Here is a 15,101-nt window from a genome sequence, read left to right as displayed (position 1 = left end):
CTTATTGTAAATCAAGTTGAATGTTTCCTCATACAAAATATTTAATTACTATATTGAGAAGGGAAAAGCTATAATAGAGATTCTATTCGAAGTTTACCTAAGGCATTCAAGGTATTCATCGTGTTCTTTATACCATGTATCTTATGCAAGATCATGGACAGTAAGGGTGCATTTCTTGTATTGCTACTTGAACAAACCTTTGAGAATAAATTGCCTTTAATTATACTAAAGCATTGACATACATGTATTTATATATAAATATATATTCGACTTTTGGCCTCACTGATTTAGTTTATAACTTTAATACTGCTTTCATGATATAGTTAAACATATGAAAACAATTGTATAATAAACATTATATTAACTATTCATTGTTGTACATATTAGTCTTAAGTTTCCGCCTAACTTTGATGAAATTGTTATTTGTAACTGCATGTAAATTCTGTCGCGTATGTTCCACCCATTCTGCGCGTTCCTGCGGGTTTGGCTCACCGTGCCTAACCCAGCGCTGTTCCTGTTCGCTTGTTTCACCATGTTTCACCCAATGTTGGTCACTTTCATTTCCATTGTCAACTTCAGAATATGTGTCCAGATCAGCCTGTTGTATGTCACTCATATAACTAGTAACACGAGTTGCGTTCTTGTCTTGTCTTAATGTTAGACGCACAATCTCTTGGGAGTAGCTCTTTTTGCTCTCTTGTGGAACGCTGATATGTATATGCTTCGGACCCGATATGTTTACTCGCGGAAAAGTCGGGTGCTTGTATGTCCGCACTGGAAATTCATTTTGAGACTCATATCCGTTTATCACAGCACTTGTAATTTCAGGTTCGTCATTTGAGACATTATTCACTTCTACCTTATCATCAAAAGCTATGGCTTTACCTTTCTTAGGCATCGCAAGTCTTTCCTCGTTTTTGGTGGAATTGTACGTTGCGGAGGTTGTCGACCACGTTTCGTCCTCATTTTCTGGTGCTTCTTCCTGTTCTGGTGTATTCCGCCCGGATTCGGTCATAATCGGTAAACGTATGGCCCTCGGTGACGGTTCAGGTGTAATTTCCTTAACCTCAACCTTTGGTGGGGTCAAGGTCGCCCTGTTTAGCACGTGACGGTGTAGCACATGCGCAGTCCCGGTTTCTCGTGGTTTCCGAAAAGGAACTGATTTACGTGGTGACTCAACAGTTTTGGATCGAACTTCATTAAACCTGATACTTTTTTCATAACTCGGTACTGATTCCGTCACCGTTGTAGTCAAACCAGGATGGTTTTCATCAGGTGCTATGGCCAAGAAACGGTATAATTTAAATTCCTTCATTGGCCTTTGCCTCTCGTTACGCTTAGCTCGGGTTCTGTCCCTGAAAGACCGCACACTCACTACACTCTTTGCCTTCATGGCTTTGTCAGTGGTTTTGCCATCATGAAGCATGTTTGGTGCACTCTTGATCGACATACTCGACGCACACCCTGAGGCTCGCCGATTGTCATCTACGTTTTTCTCTTGTTGGTCTATAGCCTTTAGCTCAGAGTTACACCGCGGTAAACCTTTAACATTATCCTTTGCATACACAACATTTGGAACTTGTGAAGAAAGTTCTTTCACAGACACCCCAGAATCTTTTCTCGAAAGCGTTGAACTTGATCTTGACTCCCCATAAGGTAAGCCTTTCTTGTCATTCAATATCCGCTTCTGGATGTCCTTTGAGGTTTTTGTTTGTAAAAATGCTATCACTTGTTTCATGTTGAGTTTGTCGGGATCATGGTCGTTAATGGGAGTTGTGCTTCTCGGGAGCTGATTAACGTTCAGCTTAAATTTCTTCTTCTTCTGCACTTGCTCCACATAGTTACTGTCTCTTATTCTCTGGAGTTCCATTTCACCAGGAGTCAATGGTACAGAACGTCTAACGCCGTTAACAGGTGAACAAAATGTCCGTGCATCTGAAGATGGGAAACTCGGTTTTGGAAGCTTAGTCCGCGTGTTATCCACGCGCGCAACCTTCTCCTGTTCATCTTTGTTTTCAGACGACACAAAGGATGAAGAAGAAGACAGTTGGTCGTTTATGTCCTGAACACTGAATTTCAAGGCTTCTTTCATTTCTGAGTGAATTTCGGGAACTTTCTTTTTAAATTTCTTAGTTCGTTTAAACGGAGACTCCAAATTGTTTGTCCGAGATGTGTTAGAGGAACATCCGGATTGATGTGCATCCGAATACACTGACACTGTGTCCGATTCCGGAAACACATCGGACCTTAGCGAGTTCACTGATTTAACGTCCGACCTCATATCGGAATTTGCCGAACCCAAGTTACTATTCGGCGGCCTAGTTACTGCAAGGACCGGAAATCCACGACTGGCAGACGGATTTTTCCCGGTCATTCTCCGAGGATCGTGAGATCTTGCGTTATTGCTGGAAAATGGCACGATTCTAAGAACTGTCGGCTGCCAAGTATCGGACATAAGAAGCACTGTGCTCATATTGGTTTTGGTGTAAGAAACAACTACGAACTATTGAAAAACTACAACTAGCACTACAGAAAGAATCACGGAATAAAATTAAACGCGAAATGATTGCAGATGGGTTTTGTATTCAGTTTTCAAAATATTCATCCTCGTGGTTAACTTCTTTCGAAGCTCGCGGATCACATTGTTCTGAATTGGTCAGTCATACTGTTTCCTCTAAATCAAAATTATTCACATAGAGCCTGTTGCATGAAATATACTTCCAATCCATGTTCAGGGATTACCAACGAATGCAGCATCACGTATTCTTCTTCGCTCAATACGGTCCTTCATGGAAGGCACTCGACGAATGCGCTGGTGATGATCTGTAAATAGAATATAAACATGTTATTGAAAAAAAAATAACAGACTTTAGACAGTCTTGTTTTTGACGTTTATACTAGCAATTCTTTTGAACGTTACATTTTATTTGACGAAGATTAACGAAACTTGGTCAGATGCCATTCAATGATTAAATCCTAAATTCTCACGGAAAATAAGAGTGTAATGATTTACTTCTAATATATTTCATAAAAAAAACTTTAAGTAAATGTTTGTACGTACTCTTGTATTAAGTAATAAACTTGTCAATAAAACAACTTGGGGTTAATCCACGAGAGCTAAAATATTGAATATCTGCACCGATATGATTAAAAATAGCATTAAAACTGGTTTACATAGATATTTCCAAATAAATGCTTTACTATTGACTTATCGGCTTTGACATCCATTTTTTTCTTATTCAAATTTTGCACAAGTATAAGCCCTTGTGATTTTATTTACTCTTTAAGTGGAAAAATGGTGTATCAGTTAAACCTCTAACCCGCCTTTGGAGAGACATCCGATCATTTGCATAAAATGATGGAAAATTAAAGTGAATTATAGTGCCACCACTCAATAAAATTTACTCTGCTTACAAAGGACTACTGTTATGTGAAATCAAATGCCTTTTTAATGAGTTGTGATTTACAGGTTTCGTGTTTGTAGAAATATTTAATATGAAAAGACACGAAGAATCATTAAACACAATTAAAAAATAAGTTTTTAATTAAAATATTAAAAGATATGCCGTTTTCATAATATATCTTTTTAATATACTAACATTTAATGAACACGTCTGAAATGAGAGCTCCTTGTTAGAGCCCGACATGGGAACTAGATAGAAGTCTGAAAGTATGTGTGTAAACTTGTCGTCATTGTTTTGTCAACATTTTACTTACGATGAATGTCCTGTTTGTAATACTATGACTATATAAAAGTCACGAAAACTGCTGGCGATGTTAAAAAGCTTGAAACAATGGAAGGAATAATATTATTATAAGCAGTAACTGGCGTATTAATTATCTTTAACTGTCAAAGTGTTTGTCGGAGTCCTCTGTCTATTTTGTAATTTCTTAAAGATGAACAGAATTCTTTTCGAATGGACACTGTTTGTTTTCCAATGGTCGAATTCAGTGGTGTGAACTTGATAGTTTTCCTACACGGACCAAATGCTGCCCAACTAGATTCCACTGACCAAGCCGATAATCTCCAAACAGTTAGCAAGTACTCGATGACCATTGAGAGTTGTTGACCAGGAATCACAATAACAACTCAACACAAGTACTCGAGAGCCGTAAATCTCTAGAGTCTACAGTAAATATTAATTGTGGCTATCGCAAATAACTGTCAAAATATTGATATTGTCATTATCGACCTGTCAATCCGTTTATCGTACTATTAGTAACAATAATGGCTTTGACACCCTGGGACACTTTCCATAGCAGATAAGCCACGACCCGGTCAGAGTGGAACAACGTGGCAGAATCGCCAAACACTCTGGACATGCTGTCCTTTCTCCGCTATCAAACTGGTCACTCTAACCATTGCACAGCAACAAATGTGTCGATCACAGGTTTTCAGTTTTGACCTATTTCAATCTGCGGAAATAAATCATTCGCCAGCAGAAATCACCTACATTGAGTTTTAAAAGCAGACTTAATTAAGATTTCTAATACAAATGGTGGCCAGGGGCGATAGTCGGTAAGCATCTTAAGTCATTTCCTCACTTAAGTTAACTTCTTAAGTTAAGTGTCTCACTAATCATGTGTTATAATAACTTCATAATACCTTAAATACTTTGTTATCATTGTTTTTTTATATTTTAAATACATACTTTCATGTGAAAAAACTTTTATTTTTCTTTTAATTTGACTATGAAAAAATGAGGAAATTGACTTAAGTTATGAAATGACTTAAGATATTTCATGAATACCGGCCCAGTTCCATATCTGGGCATGAATCTTTAAGTGTAATAAACAAGTCTTGATTTAAGGGTATTATTTATTGACATTAAGTGATAAGATAAGATAAGATAAAAGTGTGTCACATGTATATAAAACTATCATGTTGGTGTGTAGCTCCTTGGCCTTATTAGTGTTGAGGGTAACTTAGGCATTTGATCTCTAAAGACGACCGGGGTGGGGTGGGGTGGGGGAGAGCTCTTGTTTGACAAAAGAGAGCATCAAAGGGATACGATATCTACTACTTACACGTGCAAAATACGTAGACTGTAAGACATCGTTAAATTTTGACACAGCTGTAAATGCATGTATATCACTTCCATGCCTGCTTAAGGCAATATAAATGTAACATTTTATTGGGGGCATCAAAATGTGTCAGTGATTTGAGAGTACCGAAATACAGAAACTTGTTAACCGGCGGAAAATCTGATATTTCACCAAAGAGAAGCTTGTACAAATTTGTCCAAATGTAAAATGAGTAATGTCAAAGAACGCCTAAAAGACGACAATTGAAAATCACATTATTTCAATGTTGCTATATTTGAACAGGAAATTGTTTTATGTTCCATATGTTTTATTAGCTATTGACCCTCTGCTTCGATATATATGTAAGTGGCTTAAATGATCGAATTGCTATCCATCTTAAAATGTAGACCTTAGTAAATTCACCCATGCCTGAATGTCTGGTATTAAAGGGCACTTAGCAAATAAAAAACGTATCGTGTGAAGTCTTTCAAGTCTCGAGCCTGCATTTCAAGCTCGTTTGCTCATTCTCAATGCAAACCTAATTTACTATGTATAAATTTTAAGTATTACTTGCAGCTTTTTGACAGCCAAATCGTCTTGTAAATCACGGCCTTTTAATTTATTTGAAAGTCCGTTTGATATGTACACATGTATTTTTTCTCTAAAAAATGCACATTAACTTGTCGTCTTCGCTTGCTTATGCACATGTAAATCTTCTGTAGCTTCTTGTTTCCCGTGTTATCATTTGTGCAACGCGCGCGCGCTATTTGCTTATGACGTCAAAGAGCTAATCTTGACATCGGGTAATGTTAAGAAAAAGATGCTTAGTCAGGGAATCTTTCGTATTTCATTTTCAAGAAAGCTAACCTATATAGATCTGATTTGTAATATTTGACAAAAAAACATAAGCCCTGATCCAGGACAGCACCATAGAAACACGACAAACACATGTGCCTTATTATACAGTCTACTGAGAAGATGAATGATAAAACCTGAATATATCAAAGGTGCTCGTCACATTGCCTGGATACAATAATACATTATTTTTTTTTATAATTTTTTTTTATTTTTTTTATTATTTATTTTGGTCAAAATAGTGAATATACGGTGTCATTTAAAAAAATATTCCACAATTTTTCATGAAAGAAAATAAGTATAATATATAAATAAATATATATTTAAATGACATGTATTCACTATCTTGACCGAAATAAATAAATAATTACAAAAAAATATATATCAAAAATAAGAAAATATGAAATAAGTATGTATTACTGTATCCAGGCAATGTGACGAGCACCTGTGGAATATATATATACAGGACAAAATCATTCTCAACTCATCCCAGCAGACAAATATATACGTAATTGTAAATGCAAATGTTAGTGTAAAAAAACAACAACAATGAAATAATGGACCGATTGTTATGAAATGCGTTAAAGTTAACAGCGTTGTTAACGCCATCGCAGTTGTTAACTTTGAGTCTTTAAAGGATACACTTGTCATCAACAAGATTGGAGCTGTTCTTGTATGGATTTAAATATATGAGCACGTCATCAAAAAGTTCACGTTTAAAGTTAACAAAGATGTCGTTTATATAATCACTTTGTTAACTTTAACAAAGTTCTTGAACAATCGGCTCACTGTTTCAATGTCATTTCATAAGTCTAGAAATACATTAAGCCCCATGATCAACTTCATTTTGGAATGCGTGTGACGAAGATCAGTCTTAAAGTTTAATAAACTATCCTGGTCAGTGGAAGTCAGAATGATAAAGGTAGATTCTTAAGCCAACAGTTATGATGTGATCAATGTCGGATAAGATAAAATCCTAATATATGGAAATTATCACCTGCTATAAGATCTATGAGTCAGTAGTCATGAATTACTTGTAACCGCAGTCACACCATTATCAGGAAGCTATATGTTTGGTAAAGCATGCGTTTATCTGATTAGATAGAGGACGTATTAGTTATGGTATGTCATTTAAGGACGGAATAAGTGAATGAATTAATTTATAATTGTGACATGTACACTCTATTTTAACATTAATCACATCGACCTCTCGTGTACACGATACCGTTGAGGGGACATTGTAATAATATTCCAAATATTTGATGGTGTCCCCTTGACAGTTCCGCCTATGTACATGCGTGTAAATTTAATTTAAGGCACATCAAATATATAAATGTCATTTATACGGCCCACTATCCAACGTTGCTAGAATACTGAAGAGTCTCTAACACCAAAGGCTGTAACATCTTGAGAAATAAATAATATTGCATGATATTAGCACTGCCAATAAGTACAGACTACTTCATTCCGAACTTCGAGAATGCATGGTAAGCGTTTATTTATTTTACAGGTTTAGGTTTGAGCATGCTATTACAAGGCGGCTTAACTTTTGTAACGTCAAACCAGGGCACATGTGAACATCCTGACAAAGTGCTTCAATAACCTGTAGGAACTTTTGCCAAATTCTCATGCAAAATGTTGAAAAAGATTTTATCGAATAAACAGTGCTGAAAGATTTCTGTTTGTACGAGTTCAAACATACATCTTACTTCCCATGTTAAACAATGATGAAAATCATTTAAGTAACTTTAGTAAAACAAAACTTCAGAAAAATGTGATTTTATTATAAACAAACATTTACCATCGATATTTCCATTTTCTGAAGTGCAAAGCACACTATACACAGGGCGACACTTGATCAAATGTACACGTTTTAAGCCGGTCTTTTCTCTACAATTATCCGCAGTGTTTATTCCGGAAATGAGATTTTCAACACACATTTCCAGGGATTGACTAGAAATCATCTCCAAAGATTCCGAGCATCGATTTATCCTTACAATTTAGTTATAAACATTAGATGTTCATTTTCTCGAATCTGAAATTATTTTGACCCATTATGAACGCGACTCGGTTTCGGTTCCATTTATGATTTATGTAAATCTCTGAGGGCTTTTCATAAACACAGGGGCCCGTTTCAATAAAGATTTGAGTCATAAATTGATTATATTTTCGCTGTTTTGCTACATAATTTAAAAAAAAAAAAACCAGCGTGTTTTGAACTTTGGCCAGTTTTGAAAACGAACACACTTTGATAACAAAATATATTAACTTGTTGCTAGTGGCGACGTTTGCTTGAGAGCAACGATTTTCTCCCTATTAGTAAAATAACGTAGGGTGGCTGCGCCCGGCCTGCCGACTCGATCGTGTAGAAGACCAGACATACACACTTACTATTGACACAAAGTGGGTTAAAACAAAACTACTTATATTTTAATGCATTATTATTATGTTTAACTCCTTAGACAAGTAATGATCAAAACTGTATACGAAAAGCGTATGACTTGTGTACAGTTAAAACTATATTAGATATATTTTGGCGCCTTTTAAATTTGTGGTCACGTAGCTAATATTTATAAAGGCGTATATTTGATTTCTGTTCACAAATCAGTTGCCTTTGTTTTGTTTTTTTATCATCGAGTCAAATAAGTTGAACTTGATTATGCATTAAAATTGAGTAAAATCTTGCATCAACCTATAGGCTATAGTGTGCGCCTTTAAAAGGTATATTATGTATATGTATAAGGCATACAAAAATGTTTTTTTCTACTGACCCGACCGACACTATTTCGTCCTCTCGACCATTCACTTTCTTTTGCCGTAGTGTAATTTTTTTTTCGTATATTTTTCCAAAATAATGTGTAAGTATTGAGTGAACATGTCAAACTTTGACCATTTTATATTAAAAAAATCCCACATTAGTGAATAGTGATATAGCCTGATATAGGTCGGTTTGGTACAGAATCACGGTTCTCAAAGTGTTTTTTCTGCCTATTAGTGGGATATGAGTCTTAAGTTAAATCGTGTGAAGGATAAAACACATCCAGGAATACAGGCATTTACTCTTAATATATAATAATGCGCATACCTTTCTCTTTCAAAACAATATTAAATGTTATTAAGTTATATTTGGATGCATTACAAGCAGATAAGTGATATACTTTTAATGAACCTTATTTAACTTCTCCCGATTATTCAGTTATGCTATAACATTTATTAAATTCTTGAATAGCAGAATAATACATAATTAATAGTATAATTTATCAAAACATGTCCACAATATAAATACGTAACTAATAAACACTTACAGTAAGTCTTCTTTTAATCCACTAAACCTTTAAATACATGTTCTCATGCTTTAAAGCACGACCTATCGTACATTAGAATCACTTAGTTTATCGTAAAATCCATATCTCAATTCCTATTTTTTGCCTCTGTAAAATCAACACCACCTTATGTGTTCGAGTGCCTGTCTTAAATACAGGGCCAATGAATCAAGGCAGTAAAGATATTCTCATTTCATCTGATCTTTTCTTAAGATAGGGCTAATGTTATTCTTACAAAATACCATGTAGAATTAAACAAACGAAAACTGCACGGAACAGTAGTATGTCATTTGGCGGCTTTACAGAAATCAGATATCACAGTTATTGAAATCAATTAATTTTAGTATCGAACAGCAATTGGTTTTAAGCCTATTCAATGCTATTAATATTCGGAAAGCAATAGCAATCAAACAGTAAATATTATGGTTAGCCTCTATCGTTTCCCTTTTCAACAAAACCATTTAGGCTTTGAAAAGAGCTGTCGTTTAGAGGCCGGACAAGTTCCTTGTGAATAGAATGCAATCATTCACCTGTACTTTTCTATAGCAGCTCTATAATTGCAATGCCCAAAGTTTCTTGTGTTTTCAGGTGTATTCATAAAAAATATTGCTCTTGATTCTAGTTGGACAAAAAGTGCATCATTACTGATACAGATGATGAGTAATGACAAAATAATGCATTGCTCCTGATGACATGATGTTGGAAAAACTGACGAAAATGTGCTGCTACAGATAATGATTTTGAGAATAAATAACGGAGACAACGACGATAACAAAGAAGACACTAATGTTTTTTGTTGTTGTTTGTTGTTGTTGTTTGTTGTTGTTGTTGTTGTTCTTGGTGATGATGATGATGATGATGATGATGATGATGAGGATGATGATGATTGATGATGATGATGATGATGATGATGATGATGACGACGACGACGACGACGATGATGATGATGGTATAGCAACAGATCTTTATAGTTCACACTATGACGCGACTATGTTGTATGGATTTCAAAATTTAGAATATACACTAACATTTTTATAGAGTTTACACCACAATGCGATCATATTGTAAAAATAACAGTTACGTATTTATACACTGATCTTGTGGACAACATGACACATTCAAACATCAGACACATTAAAGACATGATATTGCTATTCAAGATATATAGTTGGAATCATGTAAAATACATCTTTTGAACTAGTCGACCTCAATAAACAAGTCGGATATTAAAATATAATTTTAAACCGATAGTATTGAATAATATTTATATCAGAACATATCAAGAGAGAATACGTTTGCTTTTATTGACATGGGAATTATTTTAGAAGTACCCGAGTCTTTTCAATAATAGCGCCGGAGCCATTTGTCATTATAGACGACCAATTTTATTATGCCGACAAAATAAAGTTAAATGTTTTATGAGTATGTGGGATAAAGACTTTTGGGGATATTGCATACATTGAAAGGCGTCCTGTCAAGTTAATTATACCATTTACCCTGATGTAAGATAGGACTTTAATTTTATCTTAAGAATTTCTCTGTAAGATAGTTTGAATTATACCCGAAGTCCTTCATCAAAAGTACACTTTCACCTACAGGACATAACTTGCTCAGAGCATAGGAGGCAGTTTCGACCACAGGCGTCAGGCTCAATGAATTTCAGAATGTGTCTAAAATTTCGAGTTATATCATTTTGGGACAAACAGTGAGATAAAAAACACATCTGAGGACATGCCTTGATTATATTAATCATAGTCGATTTCATTTCAGAAACATGTAATGAGCGAAATGCCTGTGGTTTCTACCAGTGATGGTTAGAAAATAGTGGTTTTTTTCATAATAGTTTTTAAAGATTTTCTCTATATAAAAATATATCTATAAAGGTTCACTAGTCACATCTGGTTGAAACTGCATCCAATGGTTCAGAGGAGCTAGGCACCAGTGCTTTTGAGTCCATTTGTCTCTTGAGCCTTATAGCCTTTGTTCAACATGTTATAACCGTCACAACAACTCTACCCCGCATCTGAACGATCGTCGTCTGCGAATTGAGCAGTTTCCTAAATCACCAGCAGCAGGGGTTGTTGAAGAAACTTTAGAGAGAAGATTCCCTGCAGGAAAACGAGATCTGGAATCTAAATCCACTTTTAGTTCCCTGATGTGTGCTTACTTTAAAATATATAAACCTCTTGGCCACGTGCGTTTTCTCTATCGTTTGCACCTTTTAGAATAAATATAATGCATTCAGGACTATTAGCAGTTTCGGTTTAGTACATATCAAACTAATCGGATATTTACTTAATGAAATTAGATTATATAAAATATTTATGCACTATTCATATATAATATCTGAGAATGAATGAAAGGAACGTATACAAGTGAAGTTTTTAATAAAGTATAAAGATATTGAACCAGATTTGTGTTTAAAATGTCTACATTAATTATAATAATCTAAGCATGATCAGATAAGTAAAACAAACGATCTTGGTTTATCTGATAGTCGACGAACACAAAAAGCCAAACGTTAAAATGACCTTGAATATGAAAAGGAAACATTTAATTGAGCATATGCTTCATTAAGGTTTGCTGTGCACGGTAACATAATCAGAGTGCTTTTGTTTTGCAACGCCAGGTATGTAACTTTCGAATCTTAAAAGATTGAAACAACGTGTCAAATTCTGAAATATTAAAACACTCATGTAATGTCTAAGAGTACTAAGTCCAAAACAGGACAATAAATGATCCCGTTTTGTCTTCGTTGATCATCTAAATGAATTAATAATTTACCAAGAACGAAGTTAAAGAAAGCAAAAAGCAACCCACGGCCTCTCAAAAATGAACACTAGCTAGTACTTTGTGACCGCTTATGGAGCAACCAAACAAAAAAAAGTAGGAGTCAAGAAACAAACTCCTGATAAATATTTGGATGATAAATAGGCGGAAAGAACACGTAGGGAATAAGTTAAGACGACATTATGTAATTAGATAAAGTGGAGAAGGAATGAGACAGTAGGCACAGTATGAGGAGGAGGGGGGAGGAGGTAGAGAAAGAGGAGGGGGAGAGAGAGACTGAGAGACAGTGACTGAGACAGAGAGACAGAGAATGATGAGAAGAAGAGAGATCTGTACGTGTGTTGAAAGAGGAGGAGGAGGGATAATGAGGAGAAGCGAGAAGGAAGAAGAGATATAAAAAGGAGTAGGAGGAAAGGGCAGTTGATGAGGGCAGGAGTAGGAAGAGATATGTTAAGGAGGAAGAGGAGGAGGGGCTGGAGAGAGAGAGAGAGAGAGAGAGAGAGAAAGAGAGAGAGAGAGAGAGAGAGAGAGGGGGGAGAGGGAGAGGGAGAGGGGGGGGGGGAGAGGGAGAGGGAGAGAGAGAGAGAGAGAGAGAGAGTCACTTATAGCCATAGGAAACAATGTGAGAGTAGAGTGGAAACACACTGAGTGTCGCTAGTATGTCGGAAACATGGCGATAACGATAATAGACGTTTGGATGGTACCACCATGATATGGATTGTTATGGGGTCGATGAAGCATTTTTGAAGATACGGAGAACCACTAATACGATAATTAAATCACTGCATCGTATTTGTAAAAGTGGCGACAGATGTGGGGGGACGTGGTGAAGATACTGTCTAGCAATATAATTAAACTAGGAGTAGTGCTATAGAAACAAAGGGAAGAAGATAAACAAGAGAAATAAGAATAGATGGGTTATCTGGAACAGTTTGGAATTAGGTAGATTGTAGGGTTGATATAAGGCTGATCATCAACGATGGGTTAAAGTAACGAGGCGAAACAGGATAACCTTTTTCTTTTTAAAAAGGGGGGAGAAGCATTAAAGGTGGAGGAAAGGGGAATAGTAAAATAATCAGGTAGGGAAATCGGGTGAAGGTGATGCCAAGAGGCTGGCCCGGCTGCGAACTGATTGATGTGTAAAAGAGTAAGTTGAAGATGAGGAAACAATAAGAAATAAAGATATCCTTTTATCTACTTCAACTTACATTGTAACCATTCTCATTCATCAGGGTTTTGTAATGATAAATATAATGTGGTACGCATAGCACCATCACTCTGGTGAACGAGAATGATTATAACCGACCCTCGTACATTTGCATATGTCATAAACTGATGTCTTAAGACGGAAACTAAAAGAAGAATTAATGAAGATAACAAAGGCATGTGAAGCGAAAGGGAAATCAACAATTTTATATAAAAACTTGAATATGTTTTTTGGCGAAGGTAGAATTACAGTTCTAAAGTCAAGTGGACACATTAGTTAACGGTCGCATTGGAATTCTAGGAATCTGGGCCAAATCTTGTCGAGTCTTTATTGATAACCTTAAATTGATATTCGGTTATGATTTATCTAGCCAACGAGTAATCATTACCTTAATGAGCATAGCTGAATTTGCATTCTATCATGCAGAAAAATGAATACATTTCATGTAAAACAGACGTTTCCTGTATTACTCAAGTCGGACACGATCCAGTTTCGCCGCAACTTTTTGAAAACAATTGATACAAAAGTTACTGGCAATTATGTGACAATTTTACGTTTGAAAATGCTATCGATCTCAAATTTCCCATTAGAAATAACTAATTACGTTTGAGAGTATGAATCGGTTAATTGGTTCTGGATTGATTTTGGTCTGTGTTAGCAACATGGTCCAATTTTGTTCAAAAAGAACACTTATAACATGAAAGACATCGACGAAGACTTCCATGTTTGTGGATGCTCATAATAAGTATTATATTTCCAAACGTTTGATTGATATGTCTGATATGTGGTTGTATCTGAAATGCATTAAATGCCCAATGTAAGGCGGTTCGGTTCATCATAAAAATGTATGCCTCAATTTCTGGAACATCTAAAGACCCTTATAAGCACACATAACTAAATGGTGAGATGACTAAATAATAAACATTCTAGTAACCCATCCTCTGATTTAAACCGTATAAGCCCTGTAAGGCCGGTGTGTTTATTTTAGAACCTGTTATATTTCCAGGGGTATATGTTTACTCGGAAGGCTATTGCGCCTGTTTGCCGTAACCAGTCACGTTCTTGATAGTTTAGTATTCTCTGTCTGTCTTGTTGTTCGTCCGTTTGTGCTTTATATGTGCCTGGACCCATGCATCCCGCCCCTCTGTCAGTTTGCCAGCGTTCGTCTGTCACAAATATACATTGATCTGATTATAAATTAGAATAAAAAAGCTAGACTTACCATGCCCATGGCAAAGCTACCCCGTATTCTTAAATTCCATTTAAACTCTTAACTGACCAGTTCAGTCATCTTAATGGTATCCGCGTATGAGCATTACAATGTGAGGAGTGAACATGTAATTTTGCTGAATTCACTTTAATTAGTTTATCACTAATCAAATTAATTCCATTTGCAAATAGAAAGAGCCATGTCGGCCCAGGTTTCTATCAAATATCGCTTCAACCTTTACGATTATTACGAGATTAGCCACAAAGCTTTATCGGACGAGTCTTTTATTATAATAACAGATATAGTGAATGGATTTAACATTTAACATTTGAAAGACAGGATTTTCATTATGGCTGTATCGGTGGGTTGTCGAATATTTGGGTTGTAAACGATCTCATGTTATACTCATGTCAATAGACTATAGAAAGAAGTTGTATTGATAGACTTTCAAAAACTATTGGAAGAATTTCAAATCACTGATTTCATTTTCGTGTAATTACAAATTTGGAATCTTAAAATTAAAATTTAATAAATCTTATTTCTTATTAATATCTAATATATACAGCAGTTCAGTAAGTCATTTCTCTATTTAAAGGACACTTTATACTGTGCTGTATATAAACAAACGTTTAGTGTGCTACAGTGTTTAGACTCATGCCCCCGCCAATGGGATCGCCGGATATTGTTTGAA

At 35.6% G+C, this 15,101-nt stretch overlaps 1 protein-coding gene across 2 annotated transcripts; it reads right to left on the bottom strand.

Moving 5' to 3' along the window:
• Positions 1–51: 51 nt before the first annotated feature.
• LOC128237434 (uncharacterized) lies at positions 52–14,639 on the bottom strand. 2 transcript variants are annotated; one of them, XM_052952970.1, is made up of 2 exons: positions 14,423–14,639; positions 52–2,823 (listed from the first exon to the last, which is right to left on the bottom strand). In XM_052952970.1, exon 2 carries the CDS (start codon positions 2,471–2,473, stop codon positions 365–367), a length of 2,109 nt encoding a protein of 702 aa, XP_052808930.1. In that variant the 5' UTR covers positions 2,474–2,823; positions 14,423–14,639; the 3' UTR covers positions 52–364. The 2 variants fall into 2 exon arrangements, with proteins under 2 accessions (XP_052808930.1, XP_052808931.1); XM_052952971.1 differs by lacking the exon at positions 14,423–14,639 and adding an exon at positions 9,186–9,347.
• Positions 14,640–15,101: the final 462 nt, after the last annotated feature.

This window comes from Mya arenaria, chromosome 6 (genome assembly GCF_026914265.1).
Source record: "Mya arenaria isolate MELC-2E11 chromosome 6, ASM2691426v1".
NCBI classification, from domain to species: Eukaryota; Metazoa; Mollusca; class Bivalvia; order Myida; family Myidae; genus Mya; species Mya arenaria.
The sequence above is the reverse complement of the archived record's forward strand: the minus strand, read 5'-3'. Positions and strand labels throughout refer to the sequence as shown.